Consider the following 15,204-nt stretch of genomic DNA (forward strand, 5'->3'; position numbering starts at 1 on the left):
GCCCATAGTTTATTCCTATATCTCATATGGTTGAAATTTTGAGTTTACATGTCCACTGTAAAGAGGACTTTAAGGGCAGGAGTTATTTATTCTGTGCCTTAGCACAGAGCAGATGCTTTACTGATGACAAAATGTGTTATTGAAAGTGCTGATTTTACATTATTTTTGCTTTAGCTTCTGACAGAAATAAAGTTTGCAGAAGCCGTGTTCCGGCAATAAGAAACAAAGATGTGACCTTCCAGTTGTGTAAAGCTCTTAAATGCTGTTTAAGTGCATCAAGTGCTCTAAAGAACCTGGAGCTAAATGGACTAGTTCTGAGAGAGAGAGATTTAACTATTTTAACAAAGGTAAGCCTCCTCCATTCTGTCCTGGGAATATTTGAGAGTTGCTTTTTGGAGTAACTAAACTTAGTAATTTTTAAAATTTTTTCTTTCCATTAAAGGGATTGAATAAATCTGCTACTTTGGTGCACCTGTCTCTTGCAAATTGTCCTATTGGAGATGGAGGTTTAGAAAGTGAGTTCCAATCTTGTTTACGTCTCTTCCCATCAGACTAGTCTCAAGACTCCATACATACTGTATCAATTCCTGTCTGTGCCTTTTCTTGCTAGTACCTTTCCCTGAATTTTCTCCTGTGCCTGTTTAAGCCTTAATCCAGTCTCACTTGTACTGTGAAAGCTTGGCATGTTGGATGGATACTCTGAACTGATTTTACTTAAGGCTGTATGATATCACAAGCCATACAAATATATATTTCAAGAATATTATTTAATTTTAATTCAAGAAATTTATGGGAAGGGAAATAGCAAGATATAAATAGAAAGAAAAGCCACCATCTTTTAAAATCTCAAACATCTATATGCAGTCGTAATTATAATGCATTATATATATGTGCTAAAACAGGAAATATATGCAAAGTGCTATGGAAGCGTATAATAGACCAGCAAACACACTAAAAGACAGCAAACACAGTAGTGTTGATGGAACTGTATAATGGAAGTAATCACAGAGAAGGTGACTGTTGAGTGGGTGGGGTCCAGAAGAATTCAGTGTATGTTCACTATGTGCAGTTGTGGTCTGGAGGGGTAAGGAAGCATGTATTTCACTTTGATGGAACCAAGTGTTTTAGATCCTTTGTCTTTTACTGCTCTGGTATATTACATACCATGTAATGTTTTGAGTTAATGGTTGATATTTAAATATCTTGATAAAAATCAAGGTATGTCTCTGGAAATGAAAATAGGAAGAGTTTTATACTTTTTAGGATTTTTCTTTTGTGTGGCTCAATAGGTACATATTGTACTCGGTGGTTGGGAATAAAGTTTGCAGTATTAAGAGTATTTAATTTTAGCATCTAAGAAGAACTAAACTATGCTGCAAACTAGAGTAACACTCTGCTACTGAAATATTTTAGAATGTACCAATCCATCAGTTACCTGACAAAATTGTAAATAATGATTTTAAGAGTACAACCGAAAGCATCTAGTAAATTCAAGAAAAGTGAATAAATAAAATTGGCCAGGCTGTATGGGCTCTTCATCTTATCGTGTGTGGTCTTTTTCCCTTTTAGTTATTTGTCAAGGTATAAAGAACTCTATCACTCTTAAGACAGTAAACTTCACGGGGTGTAATCTGACATGGCAGGGAGCAGATCACATGGCCAAGATCTTAAAGGTGATTTTATGTTTAAATGTTAATGAAAACATATTATGTGATTGAAGCACATTAATAATTTGATACAGGATGGTATTTATTTTTGTCTTTTGACACGTGATGATTGTAGCTTTAGTTTTGTTGAAATAGTCTTACAAGCTTCAGTTTGGGGTTCAACCGTTAGTAAAAGTTACCTAAGAAGTAAGAGATTTTAACATAAAACTTCAAGAACAATGCTTTTATACATTTTTTAATTACTGACAATGTTTATTGTGGTACTGTGAAGAAACTTTATGCTAGTACAGTCATTGAAGTTCTTAAAGGAGAAGCTTTATTGTTTACTGCTATATTTTACAATCTAATAAAAATCACTACATTAGCATTTTGTAAATGTAGTTTTTAAATAATGCTTTAACTTTAGAGTGGTTATAGCTACTATATTTAGGCATAAATTAATAATTTGATGTGAAGCTTTTTTAAGAGTTTGATGGTTAAGATGAGGAATTAGGTAAACTATGGCAGGTGGACCAAGTCCAGCTTCTCACCTATGTTTGTAAATAAAGTTTCTTTGGAATATAGCCAAGCCCTTTGGTTTACATAGTGACTATGGTACCTTTACCCTTCATCAGTAGAGTTCAGTAATTGCAACAGAAACTGGCCTGCATAGGTGAAAATTTTATCAGGCCTGGACAAACTAGGTCTATTGACTTTCAGTATAGAAAATGATCAAGAGCATAAATTCTAAAGCCAAATGAGTGAGGTCCAAATCCTTTTTTTCTGATTTAGTAGCTCATGACCATGGATGAATTACTTAACTTCTGTACCTCATTATGAGGTATTAAAATGAGCTAATTTGTATGAAATGGTGTCTGGCATGTATTAAGTATTAAGTGCTATTATTTCCTCTTCTTGCTTTTGTGCATTTTTATTAATAGAAAAATATCACTAATGATTTTCTCTTTAGAGTGTTCTAGGAACTATGAGGGGGTTTTTTGGTTGTTTAAGAATGGAGTAAGATTTTTTTTCTTTTTTTAAAAAAATATTTATTTATTTATGCATGCAAGAACTGGGATATAGGCCAGAGGTGGGGGGGGGGGGGCGGGTTGGTGGTTAGAGGATTCACCAGAGACAGAGAGGGGAACAGAACAGGCAGATGGATGGAAGTTCACTACTGAGGGGAGCAGTGGGCAAGACAGGAGGGGTCCGCTGCGCCATGTGGGTCACCTCCCTGGCTGGGGATGGAACTCGAGCTACAGTGGCTACAGATTGCTTCATAGGTTGCGTCTTAACCCATTGTGCCACCAGGGAGGCCCAGATTTTTTTTCTTTTAGTCAGTTTTCCTTGTTACCAAAATTTGTTTTATAAATATAGAGAACTGAATATGTCTTTAAGACAATACCTGTGGTTAAAATCAAGCCATTGATATCCTAAGGCATGTCAAACCAACTTTGCATATTCCTGGCCTGTAAAGTTTGGTGTGCTTATCCTAAGTTGTATGCAGGGCTCATTGGATTAGGAGAAGGAAAAATTAGAACTTTTGGGCCTCTCTGGTGGCGCAAGGGGTTAAGTCTTAGCACTATGAAGCTATCCGCAGCCACTACAGCACGAGTTTGAGCCCCAGCCAGGGAGCTACCCACATGGCGCAGCAGACCTCTCCTTTCTTGCATGCTGCTTCCCTCAGCAGTATATTTCAGTCAGTCCGCCTGTTTTGCTCCCCACTCAGACTCTAGGCCTTACACCTCTGGCCTATACCTCTTGTATGCAAAAATAAATAAATCTTTTAAAAAAAAATAGAACTTCTATATTTATTTTTGTATCATTTAAAATATTTATGTTGTTTATAATGTACATAATATATATGTACAGAACTTATATATTAATAAATAAGATACATGTTAAAAATATTTATTTGTTGAATGCCCAATCAAATGTTTAGAGACCACTGGAGGACAGGGTGGTAGAATTTAGAGCCTCAGCAATGATAGAATTTGGAACTAATTGCCTGTCTTGGAAGATAAGAAAAATAAAATTCATAGAATACATACAGTTGAGTTGGCAGAGTAGGTAGACATAACTAATCAGCAGTAGGTCATTCAGTGGCTAGGGAGTAATCACTATCACACTGGAATTCAGATCACTGGACTCCTAAACCAGAATCCACTATTTAATCCCTCAGGTTCACTGCCTTGGCATATATACTTGGTGTATGTGTATAAATCTCTAAATCATATTCAGTGGGCATACCTTGTTTCCTTACTCAAACATCTTACTTTCATCCTTTTAAATCTATGAAGTATCAGACCATAAGGAGGCATGAAGAAACCTGGGCTGAGAGTCTTCGATACAGAAGACCTGACCTTGACTGTATGGCTGGCTTGAGGCGCATCACTTTGAATTGCAACACACTCATTGGTGACCTTGGTGCAAATGCTTTTGCAGAATCTCTTAGTGAGGATCTGTGGCTTAGAGGTAAAGTCTAAATTTGAAAATACTGGATTTTTCAATATTAAATATGCTTAACTTTCGGCATGATATTGTTGTCATGGGATTTTTTTAAGCCTCATTTTTCTAGTAGTTTTTATTGTACTTTTAAAAGTCTCTGAATTCCATTTATTCTTTATGAAAAATACAGAGTAACAAAAAAGAAATTACTCATAATCTTAGTAGCCTGATGTAATCGCTGTTCATGTTGGTGTATGTACTTTCAGGGTTTTTTCCCTATAAATATATTTTTCTGTATTTTTTCTCTATTTCTCTATTCTATATTTTTATAAATATATTTCTATAATGTATCTATATATTTGCTTCTATTTGTATACGTATGTACATTGTATTATTTCATATTCTTGCATATCTTACTTAATGATGTATTTATTGTATTGATTATATTGATGTGCAGATAGTTAAATCAGATCTTTATAATGAGATTTAGATAGTTTGTGCTTTTTCCCTGTTGGGAATAATGTGTGGACAGGACTTTGTACATACATCTCTGTGCTCATGGTGGATTATTTCTGTAGAATAAGTTATTGAGAGTGGAATGACTAAGTATGACATAACTTTAGGACTTTTGATACATGCTGCTAAATTGCCTTCCAGAAATGCTGTGATAAGTTATAGTCCATAGTGACCTGTGTCACTTTAAAATAAAACCACAAAAATGAGTACACCCTTTTTCATGTAAGTGGGACTACTCCAGATTTTACATTTTTTTATTGTTTTATTTTGTATTCTTGTGATTTGCTAGTGACCTTTACTGGCTTTTTTTATTAATTTGGCCAGTTGGTTAATTATGTCTTGCATCATTATTGTGTATTAAGAGTTTAAGGATTGTGTCATTGCCTGTCAGATCTATGTATCTGACTTTCTTTGTGTCATGGGTTTTGAAAGACTCCTATTATTTTAATGTAATGATACACCTAACACTTCAATAAGGCTCATATTACTGTTTTCTCTATGCATTTTTTTTTAACCTGTGCTTTTGTGATGATCCTTTTGGTTTAAATGAGTAGGTTGTTCAAGCTTACAACTACTAGTGTTTATAATCATTTGTTCTATTCTTTGAACTTTTATCAAGCAAGAGCTCTTGACCATCCTTCTTTAGGATAGGTTTATAGCATATATTCTTTATTTGTATTTTTTGGATTTGTCAATGTTTGTATCTTCTTAGAATTCCTTCTTTGTTGTTTTTCTAAAGCTATCATTTATTACATATCTTCCTTTTTGTTTTCCCCTTTTAACTAGTTTCAGGAGTGATTTGGAGCCCAAGATCAGGATTAAAAGGATGCAGTGCATTTTCTGAACTCCACACAGTTTTTACCTATGAGATTCACACTGCCATTAACATCTTTCATAATTATGAACTGAGAATGGAGTTTTGATGTTTTTCATTCATAGATTATAGTTTTTGTGTACTTGTAAAATATTTTGGGTAATTTATTGGTACTAAAGGCAGGATAATTATGGCACATCTAATAAGACATTTTTATTAGATTTTGTACTAGGTGTGTGCTTATACTTTTCTGGGGCTTCTTCTCCAGTAACCGATACTTAAAAATTTCAATTCCCAAGAAAAAAGTTTTAAAAGACTGGCTAATCTTGTGTAGGAATCTTCTATGCATAAATAAGTGAAAGTTGTCTAGTAATGTCTGTATGGAGTTGACAAGTGATCTTTTGTCTTTCATCAAAAGCACTTGACCTGCAGCAGTGTGGCCTTACCAACGAAGGAGCAAAGACTTTACTAAAGGCCCTTGAAACCAATAGAACTCTAGTTGTTTTGGATATAAGAAAAAATCCACTTGTTGGTAAGTCACCACATTTCTTTTTTATTGATTAGCAAATAGCAAAACAATTTGTTCATGTTATAGCTATTTTTAAAACCTAATATGTTGAGTAACCCTATTCTTATACTTTTCTAATCTTACACTTCCCTTATGCTTTTCACAGATAACTTACTAATTTAAATAAGTGATACTTGTCAGTTGCTCTTGGCTGTTATTCTGAATAGAGAAGAACCTCTACCAAGAGCATTATTTCCTTCTTGTGGAACTTCTGAATTCTTGGAGAGAGCATTTAATTCATTTATTGATAGTTTATTGATGCCTTCTATGTGCTAGACATGGGGTTAGGCAGTAGGAATATAATTGTAAAACAGACATATTCTTGCCCTTGTGGAGCTTACATTCTCATGAAGGAAGTCAGATAGAACTGAGAAAACAGATAAGTTATCTAATTTTAGGTAGTAGGAGGATCAAAAAATCTTAACGTACTAACACTGAGGGGACAGGTATATAGATAGGTCTATCTAATAGGGAATAGATATTAAATAGGTGTGTCAGGGGACAGTTTCACTAGAAAACTGACATTTGATCAGAGCTCTAAGTGAAGAGAAGAGCAAACCATGGAAGATCTGGGAGAAGCTTATTCCAGGACAAGGACACAAGGAGTCTGCAGGCATGCAGTGCTAAGTGAATGGATTATTTTAAGGAGAAGCAAGGAGACCCACATGAATGGAGCATTGAGTGAGGGTCATTGGGGTTTACTGTGAGATCAAGGTACTGTCTAGGACCTAATCTTGTAAGATCTTGAAGGCCAGAGTAAGGACAGGTTTTATTCTAAATGAACAGGTAGCCATAGGAGGGTTTTGAACTTGAAAAAGACATGATTCAAATTGTGTTTCAATGACTGTAGTGTCGAGAATAGACTTCTGAGATAAAGAAGGGAACAGGGAGACTAGTTCAGAGACTGGTCCAAATAAAAGATGATTAATAACTGAGCTTAGGATGAAAGGGGTAAAAGCTGGTTGAAATGAGTTATATTTTGAAGATATTGTTAACAAGATTTGTAGATAGATCTAGAATATGAAAGAAATAGTAAAGTAACAAGTCCTAGAAGAGTGCAGAGAAACAAAAGAAAGCAAGAAGTATGTGACCATGAAGTAAATGCTCAGTCTTAGACATCAGAAACTTAAGAATAGATTAAAGCCTAGGAAGAAAGAAGAGATCCCGGTGCACTCAAGGAAAAGAGGCGTTACCTAACACCCTTCCTCTTTTTTTTTCCTTAAAGATTTATTTATTTATGCATACAAGAAATGGGGTATAGACCAGAGGCGTAGAGATGGTGAGAGGATTCACCGGAGACAGAATGAGGAGCAGAACAGGCAGATCTATTGAAATACACTGCTGAGGGGAGCAGCTGGCGAGACAGGAGAGGTCTGCTGCACCATGTGGGTTACTCCCTGGCCAGCAGGGGATCGAACTCTTGCTGCAGTGGCTGATAGATAGCTTGATCAAGCTGTGTCTTTAACTCCTGTGCCACCAGGGAGGCCCCTAAAACCCGTCCTCTTTATTCTTCCAATACAACATACAACTTTACCATATGCTTGTTGGTGCCAACTTTTATCGACTTTTCTGTTAAAGCCAAACTGGACTTAGTATAGTTGGTGATGGACTGTATGCCAAGGGTCTCCCTTGATTGTGTAAAGGCTAAGATTGAGACACTGGGGCAGAAGTGTCTGTGGTGCTATAGCTCTAAGGATCAGTAGGGATGCAAGATTTGAATGATTACCATGCAAAGGAAAGTATTCAGAATACTGCTTAATACATGGTAACTCAGCAAAAGTATTGCATTATGGCCGTGGTTGGCAGGACTTTAAACAAATCTAGAAGATTCCTGGAGTTAGCATCATGTACGTTTCTAATCATAGGTACAACATTAAGGAGATACCACATGATTTATGGATCCCCTAATTCTTCCTTTGCTTTTGCTGTCCTGCAACCAGCTCTGTAGTACCAGTTCATTAAACATGCTATTGCATGTAATGTTCCCCTCACCCATTTGTTCTGTTACAAATTGAGTATGGTTAAATACACTCACTTGTAGATGTTATTTGGAATATGTTTTGTATCATTATAAAAAGTTACATCTTTTATAAATTACATGACTTCATATTGAAAAGAAAAAAGAAACACGTCCTGAATAATTGTGATTATGTGTGCAGCTAGATGGTACCTTTACTAAGAAGAGGCAATTAAGGCGAGGAGAGGGGAGTATTAGGACTTTGGCCTGCTGTATTGGATGCCCTGAAGATATTTAAGTGTCTGGACAGGGCCTAGGTGCTTTGTTTTCTGTTCAAAGATATCCAAAGTCAATTTGTATCCAAAGTATTTAGATTTGCTCTTTACTGCTGTCAAAATATTAGCCTCTAGGGGCAATGCAAGGTAGCATGCTTTCTTCTTAGATTTTGAGGAAGAAGTTTGAATTCTCAGAGAGGTACATAATTACATAATGTGGATTTTACACATTCTTAATTTTATGGGAAAAGCAATAGCTAGTGGACTTTTGTTTTTAGATGTCAATAGCCACTTCTGAGTAACAATGACTATAATTTCAATTTGCATTTTACTTTAGATCACTCCATGATGAAAGCAGTTATCAAAAAAGTTCTCCAAAATGGAAGGAGTTTCAAGTCAGAGGTATAACATGTTCAAGTTCTCTAGGAGGAGTTTCTCTTCAATGGTTGCTTGCTTTTCTTTTTTTTTTAAATTTTATGTCAGATTGTTTCACTTATAGGAGGATTATAGGGGAACCAAATAAGGCATCAGGGGAAAAAATAATAACAATAAAAAACACAACAAAACAAAACAGACAACTATAAACCAGGGACTTTCTGCAGGGGAGGGGGTAAGAAAGGGATCGGAATGAGGGAGGGAGGAGCACAGGGGACTATGGTAACAGTGCATGGGTGCATTGGTGGTGGAAATTCTACAGGGACTACACCTGAGAAAAGAAAACAGACATTGTTTAAAAATGAACATTGATGTAAAATACATATAAATAAAATTTTTTTTTAAGATTTATTTATTTATACAAGCACTGGGTACAGTCAGAAGCGCAGGAGGGTGAGAGAATTCACCAGAGCCAGAGCAGGATGCAGAACAGAGAGACTGACAAAATACACTGCTGAGGGGAGCAGCAGGCGTGGCAGGAGAGGTGTGCGCGCCATGTGGGACCCTCACCGGCCAGCTGGGGATAGAACCAGGGCTGCAGAGGCCACAAGCAGCTTCGCAGCCCAACACTCAACCGCTGAGCCACTGGGGAGGCCCTATATATAAATAAATTTTAAAAAATAAAATAAGGGACTTCCCGGTGGCGCAGCGGTTGAGCGCTGGGTTGCGAAGCTGCCCGCGGCCTCTGTAGCGCCGGTTCGATCCCCGGCTGCTCCCCGGCCACAGGAGGAGGGTCCCACATGGCGCGCAGACCTCTCCTGCCGCCCACTGCTCCCCTCAGCAGTGTACTTCGGTCCTTCTGCCTGCTCTGTTCCCTGCTCTGGCTCTGGTGAATTCTCTCACCCTCCCGTGCTTCTGACTGTGCCCAGTGCATGTATAAACAAACCATCAAACAAACAAACAAATAAATAAATAAAACATGCCTCTATTAAAAAAAAAATAAAGTAAATAAAATAAAATTTTAAGTAAAATTGTCAGGTACTTTTTTGCCATCTTAAATTTTCACTCATATCAAATCGCTATTCTGTTATTGCAAATATTATGCTATTCATTAATTTGGGGTCTCAGAAATGAAGATTGAATACCTTTTATTAATTTAAAATATCTTAACTATTTCCAGTTAATTTCAATCCCTCCTAAATTACCTATAACTAAAATGGGACATTTATTAATTCTCTTCCAGTACCAGTGGATAACTTCTCCATCAACAAAGGAACCATTTAAAACTGCTAAACAGAAAAGGAGAACTATAGTTCTGGGAAGTGGTCGAAAAGGAAAAGCTACTATTCGAATTGGTAACCTTTTCTATCTTGGCTTTTATCTCTTAAAGTTTCTTCTTATTGTATGATATTGATGAAAACAACCTATATTAACAAAATGCTTTATTAGGAAGACTGTAATTGTTCCAACATAGATTATAAGAATTTTTTTTTCTGGTAATTTTTTTTTCCTGGTATTTTTAAAAATATTTTATTTAATTCTTACATCATTTTTCATTTTTGCACAATGTATGCATTTTCATTTTGGTTATATTCCCCATACAATTGTACCCACCCTTATTTTGACCCTAATCCTCCCTCTACCCGCCGACCCCCCACTCTCCCCGGTTGTAGTGTGTCTCTGGTTTATAGTTGCTTGTTGATTTTGATTTTTACTTTGTATTAATTAGTCTTTTTCCTGGTCCCTTGTTTAGGTTTTCTAAATTCCTGCTATGAGTGAGACCATCTGGTATTTTTCTTTTTCTTTCTGGCTCATTTCGCTGAGCATGATCCCTTCTAGTTCCATCCATCAACATAGATTATAAGAATTTATAGAATGTAAAAATAGTAAATGAATTGAAAGGAAGAGATGCAAATGTTTCCTTTGTTTTAATTAACCAACTTTGCTGCTTGTAGTTCATAAAAAGTTGATTATTTTGACTATATTTCCTGGTTAATGATTACTTCTAATACTTTGCAGTTGAAATTTGGAGTGAACTTTGATGATAATTTAGCAGTGGTATTTTTGAGTGATAATTTTTTTTTTTTTTCAGTGAAGAATTATCCTCCCGTGCTTTAAGAAACAATTTTTCCCCCCAGTTCCACTATTCCCTGATTTCCTTGTACATTTTTACCTAAAGTTATTGAATCAGGTTGCCTCTTGCCTCTTTTAATGATGGAAATTAACTTAAAATACATATAGTTCATATTTTTTTAAAGATTTATTTTATTTATGCATTCAAGAGCTGGGGGTGCAGGCCAGAGATACAGGGGACAGGGAGAGAGGGTGAGAGGATTCACCAGAGACAGTGTGGAAAACAGAACAGGCAGAGCTACTGCAATACACTGCTAAGGGGAGCAGTGAGCGAGACAGGAAAGGTCTGCTGCGCCATGTGAGTTAGCTCCCAGGCCAGGGTCTGGAATTCGTGCTGCAATGGCTGCAGATAGCTTCATAGTGCTGAGACTTAACCACTTGTGCCACCAGGGAGGCCCAAAATACATATAATTCTTATAAGAGAATGCTAGAATAGCATTCAAAGCAGGAACTACTCCAGTTCCATTATTCCATCAAGCAATATATATGTTTTCCTTTTCTCCTCCGTTGTTTAGAAACATAATTCCGCATATCTGAAGTGTAATTTGTCATTCTTTTTTACTTCATATTAAATTAAAATATTATTCATAGTTACACATTTTAATACATTCACAACTTAAATACTAAGTAATTTTTAAAATAACCACTGTAAAGTCCTCAAATGTAACTTGTTTTTTTACTATTAAAGGGCATTTTCTATTTTCATTTTTTACTATTAAAAGATGTATATTTGTTTTTGTTTGGTCAATAATATTTTAATGTTAAATGGCAATTGTTAAGAGTATTAAATCTAAAGAGAGCTTAGTATTTATTTACTGGTTTTTATTTCAGTCAAATAGTACATACAGAGAAGCTGAGATTTGTGACATCACACTAGTTTTATATATATATATATATATTCTTAGAAATTCTGTATTTTAGTATCTGATAGTATGTAATGGGACTTCACTAGATGAGAATAAAGCAGTTTAAAACTTTTTTACTTAGCATGAATAAACAAAGTAGAAATGTGAGAAATCTATAATCTCACTTAGCTATTTAAAGGGTAATTTGTTTCTTGGGCTTTTTTTGTATTTGCCTCAGTTATTTGGAGACGTAGAGGTAAGCCAAATCAGTGTCTGGCTGTATAGTTAGATTATGGTTAGATTTTGGTGAGTTATAAGTTTTGCCATATTCGTAGCATAATTATGTATGCAGAAAGAAGAAAGGAATTTTGATTATGAAGGAATTTTTTTATTAGAATTAAGTGTAAATAATTTAGTTTTAACTGCAAAAGTGCCGGAAGCCAGCTCCAGCAAACTGCCGTGTGAAAGTAAAGGTGTACACATATAACCCACACAAAGGAACATTCTTTATTGGGGAGTAATTAAGTTAGAAAACATAATAGCACAAGATGAGCCAAACTCAATATTTTAAGACACAGGTACATTTATTTAGAGAAATCATACTGAATTTGTGATCATCAAAAAGCTACATTATGTGAAATATTTATTTTATATTACCTATACTCCTGAAGTTGATCTTTGTAGTAAAATAAATTTGAAGGTTATATGTAATCATTTCTTTAATCTTGGATATGTTGTTAATTACTTTTGTACATCCTGCCTATCTCATATACTTTTATTTTAGTTAAAATAACTTATTGTAGAGGACTTTTATTTTTATTTATTGTTATTGAAGTACTGTTATTTTATATCCTTGCTAGTGTTTTGTGACTGCATAGAATTCCCCTGTAGTCACTGTAGCACTCCCACTGCCAAAACACCCATAATAGAGGATTTTTAAACATTGCCTGCCCCATGTGAAAACACTTTTACAAAATGATCTGTTTTTAATAACCTTGGCACCATTAAGTGCCCGTGTGAATTATTTTTCAGATTGTACACATGTGATCATTGCTCTGTAGACTTTCAGTGCACCTTGATTTCTTTATTTAAATGCTTCTCAAATATAGGATTGGCTACAAAGAAACCTGTAAATAATGGAATTAAACACTCCCTTGGTAAAGAATGCTATGCTCCAGAACCTCTCCCACCTGGTGTCTCTGGTTTCCTGCCTTGGCGAACTGCAGAGCGTGCAAAAAGGAATAGGTAGAGTATTTTCTTTCCTTATCTTTAGTCATTCAGAATTTTTATTTTAGAACTTCTAATTTCTGGAAGGTTTCTCTTTTTTCCTAAAGATTTATTTATTTAAAAATGCACAGAAGTACTGAGGTATAGACTAGGTTGCCGGGGTTGGGGTGGGGAGGGCAGTTGAGAAGTTTCACCAGAGACAGTGAGGAGCAGAACAGGCAAATCTACGAAATACACTGCTGAGGGGAGCAGCAGGCGAGATAGGACTCAGGCCTCTGTGTGCCCTTGTGATAGTGCTGAGACTTAACCCCTATACCACCAGGGAGGCCCCTTTCTGGGAGGCTGCTGTTGTTTTTTATAGTTGTTCATAATAATTTTTGTCATAGAAGTACAAAAGTTTTTCAAATAGCTGTATTATAATTTTAGGCTTACTAAGTGAATTAGCTTGCTATAAATTTTCAAATGACTTATATATTCAAGAAATTTGGTATTAACCATTGCTTAAGAAAACAGTTGGTTTTATATCAAACTTGATATAAGTACTAGGTAAAATTATCTGTTCAGTTGCTTATAATAAATTTATGTATATAATCTTTGAGCATTTAACTACTACACATTTTTGCACATGGTAAAAAGTTATTACTATATAAAATATAGTACTTGAGGCCCCAGTCTTTGCACTTTAATTTTATGATTTTGTGACTGAATGACTAATTCTTGCAACACTTATTAATCTTAAGTCCATCCTGCGCATGAGGAATTATAAATTAGAAAATGATTAATAGGACAATTAATAGAAGTTAGACTGGAAACTATGCTGCACATTGGGCTGAAGGTACATCTCAACAATTCAAAGAGTTATTGCAAAAGCCAATCTGCTAACTTCTGTTCACTTTTCTCCGTGGAAAATTTCTAGGTCCTTATTTTGACTTTTTCTACATATGAATACATTGATATATGTAATGTCTATCTGGATATTGTACCTAATTCTAACAAATTTTATTAACTGAGATTAACTGGTGGTGTTTTACATCAAAATATAACTTAATTTGTTGTTATCTCTTTAGAGGTTTTCCATTAATCAAAACTCGGGATGTATGTAATCAGTTGCAGGTATGTAAATCATATTTGTAATATATAGGGAGTTAGAGTGGGAAAGATGAAAGATCATTCTTTTTTTTTTTTTTTTTTTGAGGCATGAATTTCTATTTATTTATTTATTTGTTTGTTTGTTTATACATGCACTGGGTACAGTCAGAAGCGCGGGAGGGTGAGAGAATTCACCAGAGCCAGAGCGGGGAGCAGAGCAGGCAGAAGGACCGAAGTACACTGCTGAGGGGAGCAGCGGGTGGCAGGAGAGGTCTGCGCGCCATGTGGGACCCTCCTGCGGTGGCTGGGGAGCAGCCGGGGATCGAACCGGCGCCGCAGAGGCCGCAGAGGCTTCGCAACCCAGCGCTCAACCGCTGCGCCACCGGGGAGGCCCGAAAGATCATTCTTTTTGCTTTTTAAACTGAATAGAATCTTATAAGAAACATTCCTAAAATAAATCCATTTAAAATTTGTGAGATCGCTCAGTGCCATTGTGTAGTTGTATGGATATTGCACATACTGGGGACGTTTTGTTTCAGCTGTAAACAAGAAAACCATTTCTTGTCACCCAGTGAAATGGGTGTCACCCAACGAAATGAATTTAATTCCATTTCTGACCCAAACACATGGTGCTATTATACTCAAAAATGTCCATATGTTTTCAAGGTACCTTGTTTTGGGAACATACATAAATACACACAAACACGCTATCCTGAAACCAAAACAACGCAACAAACTCTAAAGCCTCTGCTCTCCGAGAGCACTTCTGTTTCTTTCACAAGACAACACACATTCCCTGTCAGAATACCTTATAGTCTAGGAGCAAGCTAGTCCTGTCAGCATTTTAGTTTCTTCGTTCCAGTTGTCCTGGGAGACTGTGTCGTTGCTCTGTAAGAGACAGCATTACTGAGATTGAAAGAGGAGCACCCTGGGTGTCAGTACTGCCCCTGACATGCCCAGATGAAAGGGTGATTTTCCCGTACTGTAGGGTTTGCTGCTGCTTGTGGCTGAAGTTTTATGTTAGTGACATATCTTCTATACAGTTATATAATTTCAGTATATTTCTTTTTGATCTGTAGACTTTTTATGGTTGTGGCCAAGTTGATTTTTAAATGTTTGGAAATGTCATATTGAACAAATCCCAGGGGCAGTCAAACTTGACAGGAGAATTGTGTTGTTATTACACTAATGTTGGCTTAATGATGATGATATATGAGGTTTTTTTTTTTAAAGATTTATTTATTTATACAAGAACTGGGGTACAGGTCAGAGGTGTGGGAGGGTGAGAGAATTCACCAGAGGCAGAGCGGG

The 15,204-nt window shown here is 36.0% G+C and overlaps 1 protein-coding gene across 3 annotated transcripts in view; it reads left to right on the forward strand.

The window, feature by feature from the left end:
• The window catches only part of CEP78 (centrosomal protein 78), a 35,623-nt gene that overhangs the window by 3,460 nt on the left and 16,959 nt on the right, over nt 1–15,204 (forward strand). For all 3 annotated transcript variants that reach the window (XM_054688832.1, XM_037492312.2, XM_037492313.2), the window contains exons 2-10: nt 175–347; nt 443–515; nt 1,570–1,673; nt 3,947–4,121; nt 5,843–5,956; nt 8,562–8,626; nt 9,843–9,954; nt 12,687–12,822; nt 13,872–13,917. In XM_054688832.1, the coding sequence (XP_054544807.1) occupies nt 175–347; nt 443–515; nt 1,570–1,673; nt 3,947–4,121; nt 5,843–5,956; nt 8,562–8,626; nt 9,843–9,954; nt 12,687–12,822; nt 13,872–13,917 (998 nt within the window). The remainder of the gene's footprint in view (nt 1–174; nt 348–442; nt 516–1,569; nt 1,674–3,946; nt 4,122–5,842; nt 5,957–8,561; nt 8,627–9,842; nt 9,955–12,686; nt 12,823–13,871; nt 13,918–15,204) is intronic.

Source organism: Talpa occidentalis, unplaced genomic scaffold (assembly GCF_014898055.3).
Source record: "Talpa occidentalis isolate TD23 unplaced genomic scaffold, MPIMG_talOcc4v2.1 talOcc4.7, whole genome shotgun sequence".
NCBI lineage: Eukaryota > Metazoa > Chordata > Mammalia > Eulipotyphla > Talpidae > Talpa > Talpa occidentalis.